General features: G+C 37.1%; 1 protein-coding gene across 1 annotated transcript; it reads left to right on the forward strand.

Moving 5' to 3' along the window:
- The first annotated feature begins 8,106 nt into the window (after positions 1-8,106).
- On the forward strand, positions 8,107-20,001 carry LOC146459606 (astacin-like). The gene is made up of 11 exons (XM_085089326.1): positions 8,107-8,453; positions 9,866-9,997; positions 10,188-10,314; positions 11,189-11,280; positions 12,443-12,526; positions 13,710-13,846; positions 14,807-14,888; positions 15,569-15,607; positions 16,567-16,698; positions 18,807-19,045; positions 19,881-20,001. Exons 1-11 carry the CDS (start codon positions 8,390-8,392, stop codon positions 19,959-19,961), a joined length of 1,209 nt encoding a protein of 402 aa, XP_084945452.1. The 5' UTR covers positions 8,107-8,389; the 3' UTR covers positions 19,962-20,001.
- The last annotated feature ends 2,775 nt before the right edge of the window (positions 20,002-22,776 follow it).

Here is a 22,776-nt window from a genome sequence, read left to right on the forward strand (position 1 = left end):
CTCTTTATTGTTAATGTTTCAAATTTATTTTTTTGACCGGTGTACTATAAAGGGCTCAGACAAACACCAGCGATACGGGAATTTGCGGCTTGTTAACGCCAATTTACAGCTTCCGTTATGCCTTTGTTTTATTTTGGTGCAATATCACTGATTTGTTCCGTGTTTATAATCAAACGCCAACAACGGTCGCGAACATCACAAGATATCATTTGCATTCTTTGTTCACGGACTTTTGTTCGTCAAATGACCTTCGCTTATTCATTTGTGGCACTCAACCAGTCCAGTGCCGGCAATAATCATTCCATTCATACTTTCCTGAAAATAAGGTTTCACTGAAATATACGTAGCGCCGCACACAAAAACTGAAGGTTTTCACGAGTGAGGCCAAATTTTGTTTTAATTCAAGCGGTCCAATAAAAATTTTAAAAATCCGATATATACGCCCTAGAAGTCTGGGGATTGTATATTAACGCATTATCGCTACTCCGCAGTCCAGAATTCTTTCTCAAGATTCGAGCTTCGCCCAGATCACTATACTGCATCAGGTGTTCGTTCGTACATCGAAATTAACTTCATTTAGATCTCTAGTACAATTATTTATATCTCTACATAATATTTCTTCAAATCAACTGTCCACCCAGCCCTAACTTCGCGAGGTTTTTGCGAGTCGTATTTCTAGTATTAAATTAAACTGCGTTTCAATTGTTAGAACGAATTTTAATTTTTTTACTTCAAAGCGTACCAAATATTAACATTGCTTAATACAACAAAGCGTCATTATATAGAAAACCAAAAAACCAAATAGCCGTGCCAAGAAACACAACTTCTTGTGACAAACACTACCTGGGCCCGACATTGCAACAATTACAGAATGAAGCTCATTGCATGATACAAGCAATGATTAATTTCTGTCCTTCTATTGCCAAATCTCAACAAGAAAGGCAGTTAAAACTATCAAGCACTTAAAAAAACCCAGCTGAGATGCCCTATGTGGCATAAAAACACCGTCGTTGAACACACGGAATAAGAGGTCATATTCAAATTGAAGCGAATTCAAAAGACGAAACTCAAAAATCGTTTGGCGCAAATGACCTGTCGGATGATGAACATACGATAGTTAAATCGACACCCGCTACAAATACTTGCGAGGAGCGCAGGCTTTTAAAACCAATTTATCTCTAAAAAAAATACTTCTATAAGCTAGATTTAAAAAGGCTAAAACACGCGCCAGAAAGTGGCGTAGGCTTGTCAGTCTTTATTTACACACCAAATTCTAAACCATAGGCAGCCCAAACTGACAAAATCGTTATTTTCATTAAAAAAAAAACCGGTACTGGATTTTGCCTCAACAGATTTTCCAAAATAATTATTTGAATTCCCATTAAAGGAATATTTTTTCAGTCAATTAGTCGATTTTCTTGTGATCAGTGTGATGTTAGAAAAAAATTGAGTGTTGTTGGCGGGGGCAGCTGCCCCCTCTGCCCCCGCGCTGTGTACGGCCCTGTAAAAGCTTTCAGTTACTATAAAAGGGAGGGATTTTAGGTTTACCGGAAATGCAGTTGAAAATATGAAAGTAGGCTCTTTTAGTTGGAGCTTGAAACACGTTTTCAGAGATAGATCCTGACTCATTTCCTTAAAATGAAAATAAAAGTTTTCGTGATTAATGTTCTCAACTGTACGTGAAAATGTGATTTAGTTATTCGCTTTAATCATTTGTCACGTTTCACGGTACAGCGTAATGTAATACATGAGCTGCTAGTAATTTCAGGCAGCTGTGTCAAACTTCTCCCAATATATAACGAACAGAAAAAAAGGGCTTCCTTCCTGCAACAAAGAACACCATTTTCCTTGAAGAGGATGCTGCGACAGCTGTGCTACACACCATTATAGAACTTAATTGGTTAGAACAAAAGCAACCAAAATCGTTTTCACACATGAAGATGCATGCCGCAATTACCCCCTTCAGTTTAGTAAGATTCGAGTATTTTTAGCCCGAGATCTTTGTACTGGAATTGAATTTTCCACGAGCATAATTCGAGCACAATAGTACTCCTGAACCATAATTTCGAGCAGAATAGCGTTTCAGCGGGCATTAAGGAAGATTATAATCATAGTTTCTTTAAGCAGAATGTACCCAAGGCTAGTCAGGTTGGGCGGTTTCGCAATAAGTGAAGGTATAACTTCCAGAATTGTACGATGACTCTAAAGACGAAGAAATAACGTACCAGGCACCAAATACTCATATTAGAGAAAGCCTCCATATTTTGGGCAAATGAAATAAGCGATTACGAGCACTATTACATTTTAAGGAAAGAGAAATATCTTCATTAAAGAAAGATAGATTTTTCTTCTTAATAAGTTCTCAAACTTCAAGGTTTTACGTAGCCTCCCACGCAGTCGTTTTTAAGGGAATCGTATTACCTCCTCCCAACCAGGAGGTAATACGAGTCCCCTAAAAACGACTGCGTGGGAGGCTAGGTTTTACGGAAATCACTAGAACATTGAATGCTGAAATCTGGCTCCAAAATATAGTGTTTTCAGAGTTGTTTTTTCTTCAAGTCTTGCAAGATGAATAAAATATGTGATCGTACCCATTATTTTTAATTTTTATGAAAATTCTACAAAAACCTGACAAGTCCCAGTACAAGTATAGGCAAACAAAGAACATTGAAATATTTTTACGGTGGGTAATTCGTAAATTTCGAATTTCGCCTATCTACAATACATGTGGCGGCAAGTCTGGATAATTTATGGTAACAGGAAGAGCGGAATTTGGGCGATCCAAACATTGATAAAACGGAGAATATGATTTTGATACTAAGCGCATGAGCCCGTTTGTACAATGAATTGATGAATTCTTTTCATACTTAAAACAAACAGAACAAATCGCTACCCTTTTTCGCAAATCGAACAAAATTTATTCCTCGAGGTTCACAAATCATGCAATCAATTTGCTTATATTAGGTATTTGTGAGTGTCCGATCTTTCTCGGTTTTTAGCACAGTTTTGGGAGTAATGTCAAACACGTTGAAGGGTGTTCCACCCGATTTCCAAACACACACAGGGTTGAGAGAGCAAGGGGTAACCACTTCGAAGTGTTTAAAAATCGGATGAAACAAGTTGTTGACATAGCTTCTCAAACCATTAACAATTCTTGGAGAAATTCAAAGCATAAGTTCACGAAATGTTTTGATAATTGAGATCACATTTCCAAACCTTTTTTTCGGTAGTGATTTCCTTTGTTTTCTACCATGAATAATTAATGATTTGAATAGGTGCTATCTTTGTCAGTATAAGTCGTCTTGCAAGTCCTCTTTTAATTCTTCTCGCAACACCTGAGAAAAACATACAAACGTGATATTTTGGAGCCAAAATTCAGCAGTAAATGGTCCAGCTGTGTCTGTCGAAGTGAGTTTTGGCGAAACTCGCTCACAGTAAAGCTTGAAAACTTAGAACTTAGAAATGAAGTCAAATTTCAATTAAAGTGGTACCACTTGTAACTTACAATACCTTATTTCTTTAACCCAAAAATTAAACCTTTGTTTTATTTAAACGTTCATTTCCTAGCATACCAAAAAAAGCCAGAATACTGTCAAATACCAGAAATCTATCAAAGATTATAGGCCGAAAATTTAATTCAAACTAAAGACAGATATCCTGCCTTTCAATAATTAGCCGCGGGCCTCCTCAATTGGCGTACTAATGGTTCATGTTTAGAAATAATTTTATCTAAGTGAACTTTACTCTGCCGTCTAGTTGGGTAAACTGACAAAGTTTACTTCTGTGGTATAAACTTTGGCCTAGCTCCTAACCAGTCTCAAAATGCTCAGTGAGCTTGTAATCGGAAAGTCATAGGTTCGATCCCTGTTGGGGGAACTGGGATTTTTTCTTCTCCAGGCATGCCTGTATCACTGGCAAAAAAATGCGTCTATCAAAGCTTACGTTTTACCTTATTTACTGGTAGGCAGATTACAGAGATAGGTATTTTGGGAGTTTTGTGAATAAGGAATAGTCATCCTAAAAGGTTATTTGAATCTCAGAAGACAAACACTCCTTGACAGGGAATTCGTGAAAATGATGTACATTTACAACTCCATAGGTGTATCTAAACATGATCGGCCAATTCTTTACAATGCCCGATTACGTTACTCGTAAAAAAAGGAGCCTTTTGCTTGTGTTAATTTGGGCATAAAGTAGAGGGAAACTGTTTTAGGAGTAAATCATTAAAGCATTTAAGCATCATACACACATTTTATAATCGTTTCTTCAGGATACTCTCAAAGCAATATGTATGTTTACAGCAAACGCGCTGGAATTTTTGTACGAAATAGTTAAATTTCACCCCGAAATCCATGAAATAAATATTCATTGTTACAAATAATATGTTACAAATCGTTTTGGGTTAGCGTACCTAATGAGCCTAAAGACTTGAGAGAAACAAGAGCGCCGGACCTGGGTATTTTCTTAAAATCGCAAGATGGCTTCTGGGCCGTGATCTGGTAATAAGGTTTTACTCCTCCGTAAAGATGCAATCCAGGCGAGCATCGACGATTAATTACGCCTCACAACGAGCGGAAACTTGATTTAAATAGGCCTTCTTTTTATTTTTAATATTTCATATTTATTTATTTGACCGATGTACTATAAAGGGCTCAGACAAACACCAGCGATACGGGAATTTGCGGCTTGTTAACGCCAATATACAGCTTCCGTTATGCCTTTGTTTTATTTTGGTGCAATATCATTGATTTGTTCCGTGTTTATAATAAAACGCCAACAACGGTCGCGAACATCACAAGATATCATTTGCATTCTTTGTTGACGGAACTTTTGTTCGTCAAATGACCTTCGCTTATTCATTTGTGACACTCAGCCAGTCCAGTGCCGGAAACAATCCTTCCATTCATACTTTTCCTGAAAATAAGGTTTCACTGAAATATACGTAGCGACGCACACAAAAACTGAAAGTTTTCACGAGTGAAGCCAAATTTTGTTCTAATTCAAGCGGTCTAATAAAAATTTAAAAAATCCGATATATACGCCCGACAAGTTTGGGGATTATATATTAACGCATTATCGCTACTCCGCAGTCCAGAATTCTTTCTCAAGATTCGAGCTTCGCCCAGATCACTTTACTGCATCAGGTGCTCGTTCGTGTGTCGAAATTAACTTAATTTAGATCTCTAGTGTAACAATTATTTATAACTCTAACATAACATTTCTTCAAATTAACTGTCCACCCAGCCCTAACTTCGCAAGGTTTCTTCGAGTCGTATTTCTAGTATTAAATTAAACTGCGTTTCAATTTAAGAACAAAATTTAATTTTTTTACTTCAAAGCGTACCAAATATTAACATTGCTTATTACAACAAAGCGTCATTGAGGAATGCAGTCTGTTAAAAGCTTTTAGTTACTATAAAAGGCAGGGATTTTGCGTTTTCCGGAAATGCAGTTGAAAATATGAAAGTAGGCTCTTTTAGTTGGAGCTTGAAACACGTTTTCAGAGATAGATCCTGACTCATTTCCTTAAAATGAAAATAAAAGTTTTCGTGATTAATGTTCTCAACTGTACGTGAAAATGTGATTTGGTTATTCGCTTTAATCATTTTTCACGTTTCACGGTACAGCGTAATGTAATATATGAGCTGCTAGTAATTTCAGGCAGCTGTGTCAAACTTCTCCCAATATAACGAACAGAAAAAAAGGGCTTCCTTCCTGCAACAAAGAACACCATTTTCCTTGAAGAGGATGCTGCGACAGCTGTGCTACACACCATTATAGAACTTAATTGGTTAGAACAAAAGCAACCAAAATCGTTTTCGCACATGAAGATGCATGCCGCAATTACCCCCTTCAGTTTAGTAAGATTCGAGTATTTTTAGCCCGAGATCTTTGTATTGGAATTGAATTTTCCACGATCATAATTCGAGCACAATAGTACTCCTGAACCATAATTTCGAGCAGAATAGCGTTTCAGTGGGCATTGAGGAAGATTATAATCATAGTTTCTTCAAGCAGAATATACCTAACGCTAGTCACGTTGGGCGGTTTCGCAATAAGTAAAGGTATAACTTCCAGAATTGTACGATGATTCTAAAGACGAAGAAATAACGTACTAAGCACCAAATACTCATATTAGAGAAAGCCTCCATATTTGGGGCAAATGAAATAAGCGATTACGAGCACTATTACATTTTAAGGAAAGAGAAATATCTTCATTAAAGAAAGATAGATTTTTCTTCTTAATAAGTTCTCAAACTTCAAGGTTTTACGTAGCCTCCCACGCAGTCGTTTTTAGGGCAATCGTATTACCTCCTCCCAACCAGGAGGTAATATGAGTCCCCTAAAAACGACTGCGTGGGAGGCTAGGTTTTACGGAAATCACTAGAACATTGAATGCTGAAATCTGGCTCCAAAATATAGTGTTTTCAGAGTTGTTTTTTCTTCAAGTCTTGCAAGATGAATAAAATATGTGATCGTACCCATTATTTTTAATTTTTATGAAAATTCTACAAAAACCTGACAAGTCCCAGTACAAGTATAGGCAAACAAAGAACATTGAAATATATTTACAGTGGGTAATTCGTAAATTTCGAATTTCACCTATCTACAATACATGTGGCGGCAAGTCTGGATAATTTATGGTAACAGGAAGAGCGGAATTTGGGCGATCCAAACATTGATAAAACGGAGAATATGATTTTGATACTAAGCGCATGAGCCCGTTTGTACAATCAATTGATGAATTCTTTTCATACTTAAAACAAACAGAACAAATCGCTACCCTTTTTTCGCAAATCGAACAAAATTTATTCCTCGAGGTTCACAAATCATGCAATCAATTTGCTTATATTAGGTATTTGTGAGTGTCCGATCTTTCTCGGTTTTTAGCACAGTTTTGGGAGTAATGTCAAACACGTTGAAGGGTGTTCCACCCGATTTCCAAACACACGGAGGGTAGAGAGAGCAAGGGGTAACCACTTCGAGGTGTTTAAAAATCGGATGAAACGAGTTGATGACATAGCTTCTCAAACCATTAACAATTCTTGGAGAAATTCAAACCATAAGTTCACGAAATGTTTTGATAATTGAGATCACATTTTCAAACCTTTTTTTTGGTAGTGATCTCCATTGTTTCTATCATGAATAATTAATGATTTGAAAAGATGCTATCTTTGTCAGTATAAGTCCTCTTGCAAGTCCTCCTTTAATTCCTCTTGCAACACCTGAGAAAAACATGCAAATGTGATATTTTGGAGCCAAAATGCAGCAGTAAATGGTCCAGCTGTTTCTGTCGAAGTGAGTTTTGGGAAAACTCGCTCACAGTAAACCTTGACCTAGTAGCGCTTGTAACTTACAATAGCTTATCTTTTTTCTCCAAATATTAACGTTTTGTTTTATTTAAAGGTTAGTTTCGTAGCATACCAAAAAAAAGGGTACTGTCAAATACCAGAAATCTATCAATTAAGATTATAGGCCTAAACTTTAATTCAAATAAAGACAGATACCCTGCCCTTCGATAATTAGCCGCGGGCCACCTTAATTGGCGTACAAATCTGTTGTTCTTGTTCTTTTTCTCATTATTGTTCATCTGTAGAGAGAATTTGATTTATTTTTTTAGGGAGCTTTACTCTGACGTCTAGTTGGGTAAACTGACAAAGTTTTTACTTCTGTGATATAAAACTATATTAACTGCCTAGCTCCCACGAGTCTCCAAAACCTCAGTGAGCTAGTAAACGCAAGGTCATAGGCTCGAATCTTGGTGGGAGAACTAGGATTTTTTTCCCCAGGCATGCGTGTATCACTGGCTGAAAAAATGCCTCTATCTAAGTTTACGTTTTGCCATATTTACTGGTAGGCAGATTACAGACATAGGTATTTGGGGAGTTTTAGGAATAAGGAATAGTCATTCTTAAGGTTATGTGAATATCAGAAAACAAATACTTCCTGACAGGGAATTCTTCAAAATGAGCTCACCACCAGCATTATAAATATTAGCTCCACAAATATCCAGTACTGGCTGAAGATAGTAACAATGAACAAAAGAAATTCAACCTGGTTTTTTGCGCTTACGAGTTGCCATCTGCAGCTGTGTTACAAAATGTGAGAGTTTAATGGACGCTTACAATGGTAATGATAGAGTTAAAAACCAAACTGTTTCAACAGGAATAACACAATTAAAATGCCTTTTAATTTTAATGCTCTAGATACTTGTGAGTTAAATTTAACATAAAACAAAGAACAATAGCAAAGCAAGAGAAGACAAATTTGTAATGTAAATATGGAAAATGGTTGTTTTCACAGAGGGCAGATGTGAGGAGTTCAACTGCTACTTAAGTCACCATGAAACCATCGCGAGTATTATTTTCGTCTCAGCTCGTTGATCAGCATGAAGACGATCTTGCTTCTCAGCTTTCTCTGGCTCGTATCAGTGGTAGCGTATTCTCCTGAAGGTATGGAAATAGACATAGCCATAATCATTGTATTTATTATTGCCTATTTCTTTTTCACTCAGATTGCAAAAGTTTAAATTTGTATTCCAAAAACTCACTTTTTTTCAATTTTCAAGAGACAACAACAGACAAAAAAAGGTTTTTATTGAGCTTTCGTCTTTTACAAAAAGAGGTCGTGTCTTTTTATGAATTTACTTATACTATGTATTAAATCTTTTTTTTTTCTAATTATTTTTAGTGTCCCCAATTAGCTGTTTACAAGCTAAAGATATTGACGCTTAAATAAAGTTGTTGTTGTTGTTAGTGTTTCGCCTCAGGACAAAAGACATACCGCAATACTTAATACAGATACTAACTTCCTGCCCTCATCCCTTTAGCTCCAAGGAGAGCGCGGGTCCTCATAGAAACTAATGTTCTGCGATCGCGCTATCGAAACATATTTCTCGTGATTCGTATTGAGACCAGTGATTCAACTGTATAGCAACTGCAGCACCTAGCTGTCCTTTGATTGAAAACGAACAGGGTCACTCCCCTAATTAAGAATTTATGGAAGACATTACACGGTACGCGTACCGGGCGGAATGCAGCTCTAAGTTCGATCTTGTCTCTGTAGGAATATTTACGATCTCCAAAATGATTTCTTCGATTATTTTCAGATAAACTTGGACGACGACTTAGCACTTCAGTTAATAATTAAAAGGCTTGAGTAAACATCTTTCCTCTTTTTCCGTCTGTGTTATTACGATTTTCGCTCCAATCCAACTGGTGCAACAACACTTTGATCAATCCCGATGAACGAAAAGTGTGCAGATAGAAAGGTCAAAAATTGTATCGCGATCCTATGCGATTAAATGGAAGAAAGGATCTTTCTGATCCTTGGCCAATGTTTGCAATCTGCGATACTGTGCTGTAATATAGCCTCTCCTCTACCGTTGCGTTCATTTTTCAAACGTTTTAGTGTTAGTGATGGTTATGGCCTCCCGTGTGAGAAGGTGCCTTTAGAGAAACATCTGCAGTGAGGGTTAAGCCAAGTACTTTACAGGAAGTTCAAAAATTTTACTTACAATGTTATTTAAAAATATAGTTATCAAAGCAGTGGCAAGATCCTCAATAATTTCAGAATAAGCTAAATTACATGTATTAAGTTTAATGGGGGTTAGTTGCTGAAGAAACTGTGCTGCAGGGTCGGCGGGGAGTGGAAATGAATGTTGTTTGGTTTTATAGATTTGGTTTTATAGACTTTTACAGATTTAACACGGAAAAGAGATTCGGGCACGGATGATAAAACCAAACATTTATGAAGTTTAGTTGTTATCTTAAACTTTTCTCATTCATTACAAATTAACCACTTCAGTTGCGTAAGTTCTATTCAACCGATTCTTATTTTAACTATTTTCTTAATTCGTAATCAGAGAACCTATACACTAGAGATGATGAATTGGTTGAAGGTGACATAAAGTTCGTGCCGGGACAGGCAAGAGGTTCAGTTCCCACCAGACTGTGGCCGAATGGAGTGTTGGTCTATGACATTGAATCATCGTTAAGTGAGTAACAAGAACATTAAACTATTTATTTATTTATTTATTTATTTATTTAAAATTTGTTATTAATTGGCAAAGTTAAAATTAAATGATAAGTATCGAATTTGAGTATCAAAGCAGAGCGTCCCTTTGAACCCTAATTAGTGGCAAGCTATAAATAACTCCTTTTTGTTATCCTTTTGTCTGCCTTCAGATAATCTTGCTGCTAGGAGTCTAATAGCACATGCAATGAGAGCCTTGTATATCAAAACCAAAGGCTGTATTACGTTCAAAAAACGAACAAGCGAAACCGCCTACGCGTCGTTTTTCCTGGGAAGTGGGTAAGTTTCTTTGTTTTATAAAACTCTCGAGTGCCGTTCACAAGACGCTTGCTTTCCTCTTTTTATCTTATCTAGACTGGGCTTCTTTTGTCCTTCTGTGCGCAAAGAGACGTGATGATGTCATATGACACGGAAATTACGTCATGATTCCCAATCGGTGGCCATCTTGGATTTCTGGGTTTTCCCAAAAACTTCATTAAGCCGCCAAATTTGCCCAAGAAGTAATCACGTCCTAGAGAAGAACACTAAAGCGAACCAAAAACATAAAATTTACAGTAAGAAAGGTACTTTGAAACTGAAATATTCTATTTCCTGAAAAACCTGCCTGTCAAAACTCGGTTGCCATAACATCAAATTCAATGAACACTAGCCAACCACAACAAATTGTTTCCAAAGAAATTTCTTAAAACATCATGAAGTTTAATAGTGTTACAGTCAATTCACGTCACGCGTGACCAGTATTTCCGAGAATGAAATGAACATTCGAATTTCTGTTTGTAATGTCCGACATGCAAATGGAATGTTGAATCTTTCCGAAAAAGACGAAGTAACAGAAAAAATAAAAGATTCCAAATTCTTTGGAAAGAAGTGTTATTCTTGAAATACTTAATGCTGTAATGTAAAGAAAAAATTCATAGCTTTATACCGTCAATAAACTAGGGAAATTTCAACGGAAACTCTGAAATCTATTGGCGATGTTCAAAACTGCCAGGTAAATTTCAAAACTCCGTTCAAATTTCAAAAATACAGGTCACGCGTGACGTGGATTGACTGTAACTCACCCCCACCTCCCCCCTCTTTCATCTCAGTCTAGATAATGTTAAAAATAACAACAGCCATATAAAATTCTATGCGCTATTTTGTTATGAAACAGTTGTTGGTCTTATGTGGGAAGAACTGGCAGTAAACAACAGATATCACTCGCCAGGGGATGCTGGAGACATGGAATAATTGTTCATGAAATCGGTGAGTAACTAACAACTCTCGCCCTTACCATTAAAGCATCTTGTCCAATGTCACTAATTTAGATTCTTATTCTTAAAATTGATTTTGAAAGCAAAGAAAAAGTTAACGAATATAAGCTAATTGGGTATCATTTTATTAAGCCTGAGTTAAGTCACGTCTTAATTATGCCCAACATGAACATGTACCCTTTGAACTACCGGCCGCTATATTGGAAGGCCACTTTTTTTTTTTAAGTTCAATCTCGAAACGTTTAAGTTTATTTTAAGGTCTAATGTTTTCATTTTATTTTTAAAATCCGATACCTGGTTTTGTCGACCAGGTGTTATTCGTTAAGAACTCAACTGATTGTTTTCCTTGTTTTTATGGCATATGTCATTGTGGCGGACGGCCATGTTTTTTAGCCGCTCCACTATTGACGCTAAATTTGCCGATTATGTTATCTTAGAGCGGGTGAAAACTGGAAGGACTTACGACCAAATTAAATGAAATAGAGGACACAGTTAAGTTCTTGTCGAGAACTTTAACGACGCTCTTTTGAACCTAATTATATGCCGCAAGCTCTTTTCAAAAGCTGAGGAAGGCTAAGAGTTTACCAATAAAGACTTAGATTGTTCGGCCCGATTTGCCGAATACTCGATCGCGGGATGAAAACAAAGATACCTGATGCAGGGTATAAAATTAACGGTGCCAAGAAATGAATGAGTATAAAATTTTAGCTTTTCCCTTATACTATCCCTCTCGTCAGGTAAAATTTGTCGGCGGCACTTTTACATTGCAAGTCCTCCAACATGGCCACCGGTATTCTGTAAGGTCATTCGCACACACACAATTGCTTACAGAAAGATGTCATTATCAATACTGTGTTACGTTAATAATAATCTGAACAATTGAATGTCGACTCAGGTGTCATTTGCAAAGGGAATATATATTGTACGTTGTTGTGAACAAAGGACAACAGGCAATTGAGATAACTTAACATAAAAGTGCACTTCTGGGTTGTGAGCTTACTTATGTTTTATTTAACTTTCTGAATACGTAACTGCATTTGATCTACAGCTGCACGTACTTAAACGAACGGCTCATAACAGAAAATAGTTTATTACACAAGGGAATCAACACTTTATGAGTTCAGATAGGGACATTTTTATTGTTATTGTTTAAGGTCACGCTCTTGGATTTCTTCATGAGCAGTCTCGACCTGACAGAGATAACTACGTTGAAATCAAGTTTGAGAACATCCAAGCAGGTAGCTTTTCTATTTCTTAGACGTGTTTTTTGTTTGTATATTTGTTTTGTTTGCTTAAATTGTCTATATTATAACAAGAGCACCTGATGAATCCTCTCGGCGGATATCTCAGAAATTCGGATTCAGTTGGAAAGAAAATCTGCAGTTTGCTTCAGCAAAATGTCGTAAGACTGAAAAACTAGTTCTATTTGTTTTTGGAGGGGCAAGCTATGTCTATGAAAATTCGAAATAAGTTCAGCTAGCATTTTCGTAAAGCCAGCAAGAGCTCGTAAATTCAGGGTCGCTGGAATATGATTCTGTTTCCTAAAACTCACTGCAACTTAAATCAGTTTCAGCTGAAGCGTCCGAACACATCAATTTGTATTAGATTATATAAAAAATTAAGTAAATACCGTTTATTCCACTTTCTTGACAGGTTGAAGTTACAATATCTTAATTAATAAATTAATAACAATTCTACGATGCCTACTGTAAAACAAGTACTAGTCCACAAATCACCTTTTTCTCCCCAATCTATTAATTACGCGCGATCTGTTATACCGATCTCGATATGCCTTAAAAGCCACAAAACAGTTTGGAAACAAGAGCGAAAATTGTTTAAGTATTTTGTTTAATGTTCTCGTGGGTGCCCTTGACGTAGGGATTAAAGTCAGAAGCTTTCTCACAGCGTAGTAGCCATGAACAGCTGCGTCTTCCCCGTTAGGACTTACAAGCATTATAGATTCTTTGCTTGGACCCACAAGTTGCTGAGCTCCACACACCAGCTACTTTTTGGTGAATGCGTAGTGAGATGTACAACCTTATTTGTAAGGGCCGATAAATTGATGCAGATAACTGCGGAGAAAAAATCGTTTTGTGGGTCCTTGCTGTTAACTGACGTGTTCCTTTTTTCCTTTCACTGTTAAATGAGAACAGCGATAAAATTGATTTTTTAAGATTTCGCCTTTTTTTTCTTGTTGTTGTTGTTGTATACGCTTCTTTTCAATGAACAATAACTTTACTAATCCTGTCAAATCCCAATGTTTCTTGTAAATAATTTGCTAGGGTAACGGAATCAATCAGCAAAGCATAATTTGATATTGTCCCAAGAAACACCAACTGTCATCAGTTCTGTTAATAATACACAGCCGTTCGAGGAAGGGGAAAAACTAACGATTTTGTGTTAAATTGCAACTTTGAATAGGAAAGGAAGGGAATTTCAGAAAATCCAGCAGCGTCGATTCCTTGGGAACACCATATGATTATGGATCCATAATGCACTACGGCGCAAGGTACTTCTCGAAAAATGGCAAGCCGACAATTGTACCCAAGAAAGCAGGGGTAGGTTTATAGCTCATTTTACGGTTGTGGTCTTAGTGACCTAGCCTTTGAGCGAGGCTGGAGTTACCCTTGTTTCCATAGAAACCACAACCTTTGAAATCATGTTGTTCTTAGCCCAGCAAGGTTTCATCTTCAGAAGAAAAACAGAACCTTTAACAAAAGCCAAAACCAGCCTCGCTTCCACACATAGGCCAGGTCACTGAGAACACAAATGAAATACTGAAGAGAAATAATTACACCTGAATCCCTTCCTCCATCCTTTGCTATCTGACTTAAACTATATTATGTTTAAGTATTTAGTCATTTGTTTTTTTCATGTAGTTCTGAAGTAGAATTTTACATATAACAACTGGAACAGCGCACAAAAGTCTACGAGACACTTGACGGAAGAAGCCTAGCCAACCCTCCCCCCCGCCCCCCCAGCCCTCCCAACCAAAGTTTAAATAACATCAACACGATGTCTTCGCTTGGAGCCCTAATAGCTTTGCACCGTCAACTTTGCTACGAGGGAAAAGGGGTGTAAGGCGTCTATGTGTTTCGATCGTTTTGTCCAGGATTGTGGGTTTGGTTTATTTTTGTATGTCATTGCTACTGGTTGACACCCATCGCAGTGTAAACACAACCACTGAATAATTAAACAGTACAATGAAATACCGTCCCTTTGAGAAAAACCTCCAGTAAATATACCCCTACCTCCGCCTTCCCCACTCCTCCCCCTTGCAGGCTGGGATACCCTTCACCTCCCCCCCCCCCCCCCCCCCTCGCCACGCAATAAAAGTTTAAAATAATACGCGACATAGGAGTGGGGTAAATTTAGTCCATTTTATCGTGCAACATTTAAAATTCAAGTCAATTCATTAATGTTTTGCATTCAAATATTACAAATTTAAAATAAGTGCCCGGAGAACCCGACGGAGTGAGGCAAACTTATAATAAAAATCATAATGATATTGTGTTTAGGTTACCATTGGCAACAGAGAAGCACTCAGTCCTATCGACGTTGACCAAATGATGAAGCTATATAAATGCACTGGTGTATCAAGTAAGGCACTCTCAACTTTGGGCAATTTCAAAGCCCTGGAGTAAAACCACAAAATGCGTAGATTTTGAAAAGTTTCTTTGTATTGCTTAATTAACTACAGCAATATGATGATCTTTGATTTGTTTTGTTTGTGTATTTTGCTTTTTTTTTCTGTTTGTTTGGCGAGTTAGGTGGGTCTTTTGGTGTTTTCTCCACAGTTTAAGCGAAATTAAGTCAGAGACTACACTATTCTCGCAGAAAGTTTTTGATGTTCATGGATTTTGCAATTCTCCAATTGTAAATTTTAATGAATTACGTGTTTGATACAGTTAGGCCGTGATTGCTTATGTTGAGACAGAATATTTCCAAAGCACTCCGTTAGGGGAGGTCATTTATGTTTTTTCCCTTCCTTATTAATTAACTATGTCAGCTTCAGACAAACCTGTGAAAATTTTATTCTTTTTTTTTTTTCCTTGACATTTATCACTACCTTATCAGTATATGTTCATAATTATGAGTTTGAAAAAGTGTTTGATAAACTTTTTAGTTTGCGATAGACTCACGGCCGCGATGCTTTCATGACATTTCAAGCACAGGTTTACTTTTCTGCGTATTATCATTTATTGAATGATTGATTGATTGATTGATTGATTGATTGATTGATTGATTGATTGATTGATTTGTTTCTTAATCTTTCGCAGATAGTCCTCCAACTCCAGCAACTCCTCCAGTTCAAGGATGTAAGTCAGTGGAATTATCACCACAGCAGATGTAGTTTCCGGAATGTGGTCTTTAGAACTTTTTTTGAAGCGTCAAGTGAAACTGCGTTGAGACTGCTTGATCATGCTCCTACTCTACTAGCGCACACAGACACAACCGCACACTAGTAACCTCGAGTTACCCCTAAAACTAACTCCGTTTTTCTATAATGACTTTTCCGACGGTTTACGCGAGTCAGAGGAAAAAATCTTAAAACAAATCGGAGTATTGTAGCTGAGCACTTACAACCAAGACGTTTGCGTTTAATCGTGAGTCATAAATTAGCATATTCGTTTGTTTCTTAAACCAATTATTTTAAAACTTTAAAAAACGAGAGTTTCCAGTTGTCGTAGATTGATAGATCTGTTGCGTGCATCGTGCCTCACGATGTTTTGAAGAACCACCCGTGATTATTCCCAGTCACACAATACATCATATGAGGGGCCCGGCTGTGTTCAAGGTCGAGTTGCATCTAAAATAGCGCCATATATTCATCAACTGAGTTGCACTGTTTTGTTGAAGTAGTATGCGAAATGTGTGCCGGAAGTTGACAACAAATGGAAAAATTCAGCCCGTAAAAGAATGTCCTTCAACGAGGCACTCGGAGTAGTATCGAAGTATGCAAATACAGTTGCAAACTAAGGTACGAATTTTGATTCAATAGCCCGCGAACATTGCCGAATCGTTGAATTCGCATTGCAACTGAAATTAAACTGTTCCGTCTGCTCTTCTACCTTATGATCGAGTCTTTTACGCCCATATAAGGTGACTCAACAAATTTAACTTCCATCATAAATTATTTATCAGCTTTGAATTATTTTTTTTTTTTGTGCAAGCCATGATTATCTATTAACTGCTGTCTGTTTTTCTGATTTTGTTTAATGTAGAGGTAATTTTTTCGTTGATTCACTATTAACTAGTGAATGTTTCCCTTATCCAGCTTTCCGGTGTAATTTTGACAACAGCCTGTGTGGCTTCAACCAAGAAACGGATGACAAATTTAACTGGATTCGAAGAAAGGGCAGCACGCCATCAAGAAACACTGGACCGAGTGCTGATCACACAGGCGGTGGTATGTACATATATAATGCGTGTTCACTGTGGTTACAAAACAAAGTCAAGTAAGCTTAAGCTCCTTTACGCAGTCAAACCTTATAAGTGGACACTCTTTGTCTCGTACGATTAAGGAAAGGTTCCCTTTACAATACAAAAAAAATAGGAATCGGCAGCTGTACATGTGTTTTACTGTCCAAAAAAAATGGCATAAATGTACTAAAAATTCCATCATGTTATAAAACAAGTTAAGGACGGTGCCTACTATTGTTACTGCGCATACGTTCTGCGCATCTCGAGATACTCGGGTTTCCTATGGCTGGTGCCTACTAATTCAGGAATATTTTTGCGCGGTTTTAAACTATACGGCAAAAGCAGCACTTGGCAAATGCTTTTGGTATCCAAAAAGAAAATTGGGGGTAACCATGCATTTTTCAGAGATAATTAAGCTTCAATTTAGGAAAAAATCCCGAACATTGCCTTATATTTTGCCGCTTTTTAGAGATATTATTGCTTAGTTATCTCTGAAGAATGCATGGTTACCCCCCAATTTTCTTTTTGGATTCCAATAGCCCTTGCTAAGATCTGCTTTTCCCGCATAGTCATAAACCGCACAAAAATACTTCGGTATTAGTAGGCACCGTCCTTAAGTTTGAAGTGCGCTTAAACTCACATATAGAAAAACAATTACATGCTTTTTGTCTTGACCATGAATGAAGAAAACTGTATTTCTTGCTTGACGTCGTTTTCACAGTGCACACCTAAAAAAAAGATTGGTCGAGGTTTAAGGGTGACCATCCTGATTACCGTTCGAATCTAATGCCCTTACTCTGATCCGGAAATTTCTCAAAAAAGGAACTTGTATTATTATTATTATTATTATTATTATTATTATTATTATTATTATTATTATTATTATTATTATTATTATTATTATTATTATTATTATCATTATTATTATTATTATTATGTGCAGTTTATAAACGTATGGATGCTAAAATAGAACCACATAGGGCGCGCAGCGTAACCTGTGCGATCTGAAGGAACTATAAAAAGAAAACTGCTGAGTGAAAAAAAAAATAGCCATAACATATATAAATCTTAATCTTATTATTATAATAATTATTATCATTATTATTATTTTCATTTATTTTAGTTTTGGTGGGGGGGGGGAGGGGTTTGGGGATTTCCTCTTCCACCAAACGAGTGTCTTCGATCGCCAAAAATCCGACCTTCTTGAAAACAGTTCTTAAAGTGACCTCAGGGGCCCCACAAAAGTTGAGCAAAAAGGATTAACTTTATATAATTTAATTTTCGGCTTACGTTGTCAATCAATGTTTATTTTTCAAAAATATAACGTAAGTAGTGCCTTGCTTGTCCTGCAAATAGCTACAGATAGTCGAGGAGGAGCAAGACAAACAAAAGAAAATGACAAGTACAAACTATTAAGACACTACGTTTAACATGGTAATACAGATTTTAAATAGTTCACAATAATTGTCTCATTCCAAAAGAAGAATCCGTAATTTATAAGTACGATGATTTTAAACTTAAGAACAAGAAATGACACTAAAGGATCCTAAAGACTACTAAAGACATTAAGCTTTATATACTAATACAGATTTAAGGTATTTTACAATAATTGTGGTTTTCGTTAGGACCCGACAGCTTTCTGGGAAGCGTTTTTTTTTTTTTGTTGTTGTTGTTGTTGGTAGTCATAGCTACGATCATTTTTTCGCGGCACAAACGCGCCATCAAGAACGAAATGTTCCCTCTCTTTCCCTCCCTAAGATGGCTTTGCACGACTGCTTAGTCACAAATTTGCGCAGTTTGTTTTATTGAGTTAAAACTAATCATGGTACTTACAGGGAAAATTGAACACAAATTCCTCGAAGTCACAACAGCCCATACGTCCGCACATCCACTCATCCATCAATCCATCCATCCACTCATTAATCATTCATTCATTCATTCATTCATTCATTCATTCATTCATTCATTCATTCATTCATTCATTCATTCATTCATTCATTCATCCATCCATCCATCCATTCATTCCGGCATTATTCATTAACTTTTTTACTCATTTATTTCATGTTCATTGATATGTTTCTTTGCCTATTTTAGGTTATTACATGTTCATCGAGACTTCTTTTCCCCGAAGGCAGGGTGATAATGCCAAACTGTCTCGTATGGTTACGCTGACCGGAAATTCTTGCTTGAGGTTTTATTACCACATGTATGGAGCCTCGATGGGGACACTGAAAGTTAAACTTTACGATGAAGTGATTTTTGAGAAATCAGGTAATCAAGGCAACCAGTGGAAACTGCAAGACATTCCTTTGGAAGGATCAGGATCTAAGGAGGTTAGTAAGACACCGAAGGCTTTTGAAAGCCGTCAGAACAGTACTGTTAAATAGTCTTTATTAAAATAGTCACATCAACATTTCAGACACAATTTCAAAATTAAAAAACACTTTAGATATCACAATAAATACTAGATGAACCACAGTAAAATTTGTTACTTAAGGATGGTCCCACGTCAGGTTCATCCACAGACAACCGCGTCACCTTTTTCAAAATAGGGATTTTTAAAAGAAAATAAGCCGGCAAGCACCAACGGAAACGTCACTTGAAAATCTAAGTTCGTGTGGCTTGTACTTCATTGGCCGAACTATCCAGTATCAAAACAGGTTGGAACGGCGTTCAAGTTTGGGAGGGAGAATAAAACATTTATCGTCATGTGTTCACGTTCTCCAAAAAACCTTTAATCTGGCTTTTGGCCGAGTAACGTCTTTTTTTATAATAGGTCATTTGACTACAACTACCACAATCCTTCAGTTTTTTGGTTTCTCATGCTAATTAGAGCCATTGTTCTTTACTGCCCACTTGGATTACAAAATTTGAATTTGAAAAGGAAAACAAAATTAATTCTGGTAGTTGTAGTCAAATGACGCCATCATTTATTTCCCATATCTTATTGTTTTAAGCATTTGAGTCCTGACGTTTCAAGCGTTAGCCCTTCGTTGCGGATTTCCTCTGACAAAGGGCTTACGCTCAAAACGTAAGCACTAAAATCTCTTTACGGTGGCGATATTACTTTATCAACCCTGTTGATAAAACGAAACATACGTTACTTAAAATGAAGCTCACTTGATATTTCTTACACACCTAACTTTTCTAACTTTTTCCTCATTACAGCTGACCTTCGAGGGGATAAGAGGAAGCAGTTTCAGAGGAGATGCTGCGATTGATGACATCACCATTTATGATTGCCAGTAAAGTATAACGCACCAGTCTGATTATGTTGTAGAACGAATACTCGAACTCATGTAGAAAACGTAGAAATAAACTGGATATGACTGGCATAATGAAGCAGCATTTTTTTGTCGTTTTAATTTTTGTTTGTTGTTTTGACGCACATGTCATTCTGTTGCCATTTAGATGAATTATAATGGAATGAGGTGGCGTACTCCCCCATCTCCCAAATCATTTCACCATCATCCTCCATTAGTAACCATGACAACAGAAAGACCGAGTTGACAAAAGAGTACATGGATTAAATAATCCAATAGACCCCTACTCTCTTATAATAGCTTAGTATCTATGGCAAGAAAACGTATAATTAACAATTAGATTATGAGCTCGAGATTTCTATCGCGTGATAGTTGATGAGGGCGAAGCCCGAATCAACTATCACGCATAGAAATCGAGAGCGAATAATCTAATTGTTTTAGTATAAATCTACTAGTCGTTCAAAACTAAACAAGTAAATTATCTATTTCCTCATCGCAGACACTTCGAAAACGCGAAGAAGCGAGCGCCATTTTGTTGAAAATCGCTACTCACTATCTATCACAGAATAGATAGCGAGTAGCGTAGCCAATCAGAGAACGGCATTCGTGATAGAACCCTAGTAGATTTATACTAATCCAAGATATAACGTAGTCTGCTACTAGATCCACTTCTGCGGTAGAATCGCCTGTGGTGTAGCGGTTATCACGTCTGCCTTGAATGCAAGAGAACGAGGTTTGAGTCCTCACCGGTGAACCATGTTTTAAGAAAGTACGTCATATCTTGCTTTTAAACGTTTGCTTACTTTTTTCCTTTCATATAACAGACCATACAGTGATCCTATATGAAAATATGGCTGATTCACTAAGCACGAATGTTGCTACTTGTTGCACAGTATCCATGCTAACGACACGTAAAATATGTATTTTTGGATAAAAAGCCGTTCTGCGATGAAGAGGGAAAAAACTCAATGCCTTTGTCTAAAAAACGTCGGCTACCTAACCAATATTAACACCGTCTCCGGCCAAAGGGTTTCTATAATCAGCTCATTTCTGATAGCGTGGACATCTCTGCTCCACGGATACTTTTGATAAAGATGGCGTAGGGCAAATCGGACGCTTGACAAGTTTGAGTGCAGCCCCGCGTAAGAACCACTCACTCAAATTTCGTTGGAAAATAGATTTCCTTTAAATTTTCTGACAAGACAAGCAACATACACAATTAAAAATAATGCTGTTTATTTGGGCTGATTTGCTTGCTTTACGTTTTGGGGGATTTTTTTTTTATAGCCACCTCAAAAAGCTCAAAATTTTTGGATTTTCATTATTTTTAGATAAAAATTAACTTCCCAGTAAGTTCTTACAAACAAACAGAAAATAATTTTAGAAAAAGAGTGAGTATTTGCCGAGAAATTGGGACGTTAGTAATTTCCACCGGAAGTTAAATTTTACTTTGATTGACAGTATATTGCTGCCGGTGTAACCACCCGTTGCGGTAATTTCGCGAAAGGTCTTTCTATAGTCCTGAACCCCTCACAGTCCCACACTTCGAATACCCTGTATTTAGTGGAAGAACTTGCGTTTGTTCGAGTACGAAACTGAGATAAAAGAAGAGAATAGCTTTAAACTACACTTTGAAGTAGGTAAAGGCCTTAAAACCTTCCAGCAAAGCGAATATTTGGAGACGCACTTGTTTCAATTCGCGAGTCCGTGAATCGCGCTTCATGAGCTTCCTTTTTTTATTATTTGCGGCTGAACGTTATCAGATCACTGAATCTTGTATTCGGGTGCGTAAAACTTACAAGTCTCGGCAAATGGAAACAAAACAAAAAAGCAGTTGAAAAATAACGCTAAGAATCATGTCCTATGTCTTGATCTTTTCTCACGTCGGCCGTCGCTATAAGATAACTACTAAAGTGAAAGTTGCCGCTTTTGCTTGTAGGGTTTTCACAGAGACTTACTGTATTACAGTAATATCCAAAGCGTTAAACGGAGTCAACTCTTTTAAACGGTTCCGTTTAAACGTTTTCTTTCAAGCGTCAAGCGGATACTTGTTTCCTATTTGCAGCATTAAACGTTTTAGAACGTTCATTCTAGAGCGAATTTTCACCCGAAATTTCGATAAGCAATCTCGAAACTTCGCTATTCTCAACAATGTTTCGCTCGAATAGATGTATTCGCCGGCTTTTCGAAGAGTAACAAGAATTTTCATTTTGACTGGGACAATTACGGTGGTTCGCCGATAATTCTGTAGCGCTTTGTGCTGATAATTTTGCCCGCCTTTGCCACTTCTGCTTCAGCCCAGCAGCTTTGCTTGAAGAGGTCGGCTTTTGTTTTACCCATAATCATTACAGATTACGAAATCGACGTACAACAAACACCGTAGATATCCAACAAAATGGTGAAGGAGTTGATTACTCTAGAACGCGAGTTAACGCGCAAAACTGCGAGAAATTTTTACAGGTGACCGGAAGAAAAAGTAGTTTGCAAAATAATTGGTTAATTTTACATAAAGGTGTTAGGGGGCGTTACTTGTTTGTCCAGGAGGATTTTTTTTTCAAGCGCTGTTTTCTCAAACTTTAATTTTCGCTTGGAGGGGACACTTTCAAGAGTTACAACTCAACAACGATTTGGCCGATTTCAATCAAATTTAGCCAGATGCTGGAAAAGTATATATTAAACCAACCAAAACGTGTCGGGGAATTCGATAATTCTAAAACTTCTTTCCTTGAAAGCCATTTCCGTGCGTTCACTCCGCGTGGTTTTCACGCTGTTTTGAAAATGTTCTACTTTTGAACACAATC

Source organism: Pavona decussata, unplaced genomic scaffold (genome assembly GCF_977016875.1).
Source record: "Pavona decussata unplaced genomic scaffold, jaPavDecu1.1 SCAFFOLD_218, whole genome shotgun sequence".
Taxonomy (NCBI): domain Eukaryota; kingdom Metazoa; phylum Cnidaria; class Anthozoa; order Scleractinia; family Agariciidae; genus Pavona; species Pavona decussata.

Coding starts and splice junctions, on each gene's coding strand:
- LOC146459606 (XM_085089326.1), top strand. CDS start 8,390: ATGAAGACGATCTTGCTTCTCAGCTTTCTCTGGCTCGTATCAGTGGTA. Junction 9,998..10,187: donor TGACATTGAATCATCGTTAA/GTGAGTAACAAG, acceptor GTCTGCCTTCAG/ATAATCTTGCTGCTAGGAGT. Junction 14,889..15,568: donor TAAATGCACTGGTGTATCAA/GTAAGGCACTCT, acceptor AATCTTTCGCAG/ATAGTCCTCCAACTCCAGCA.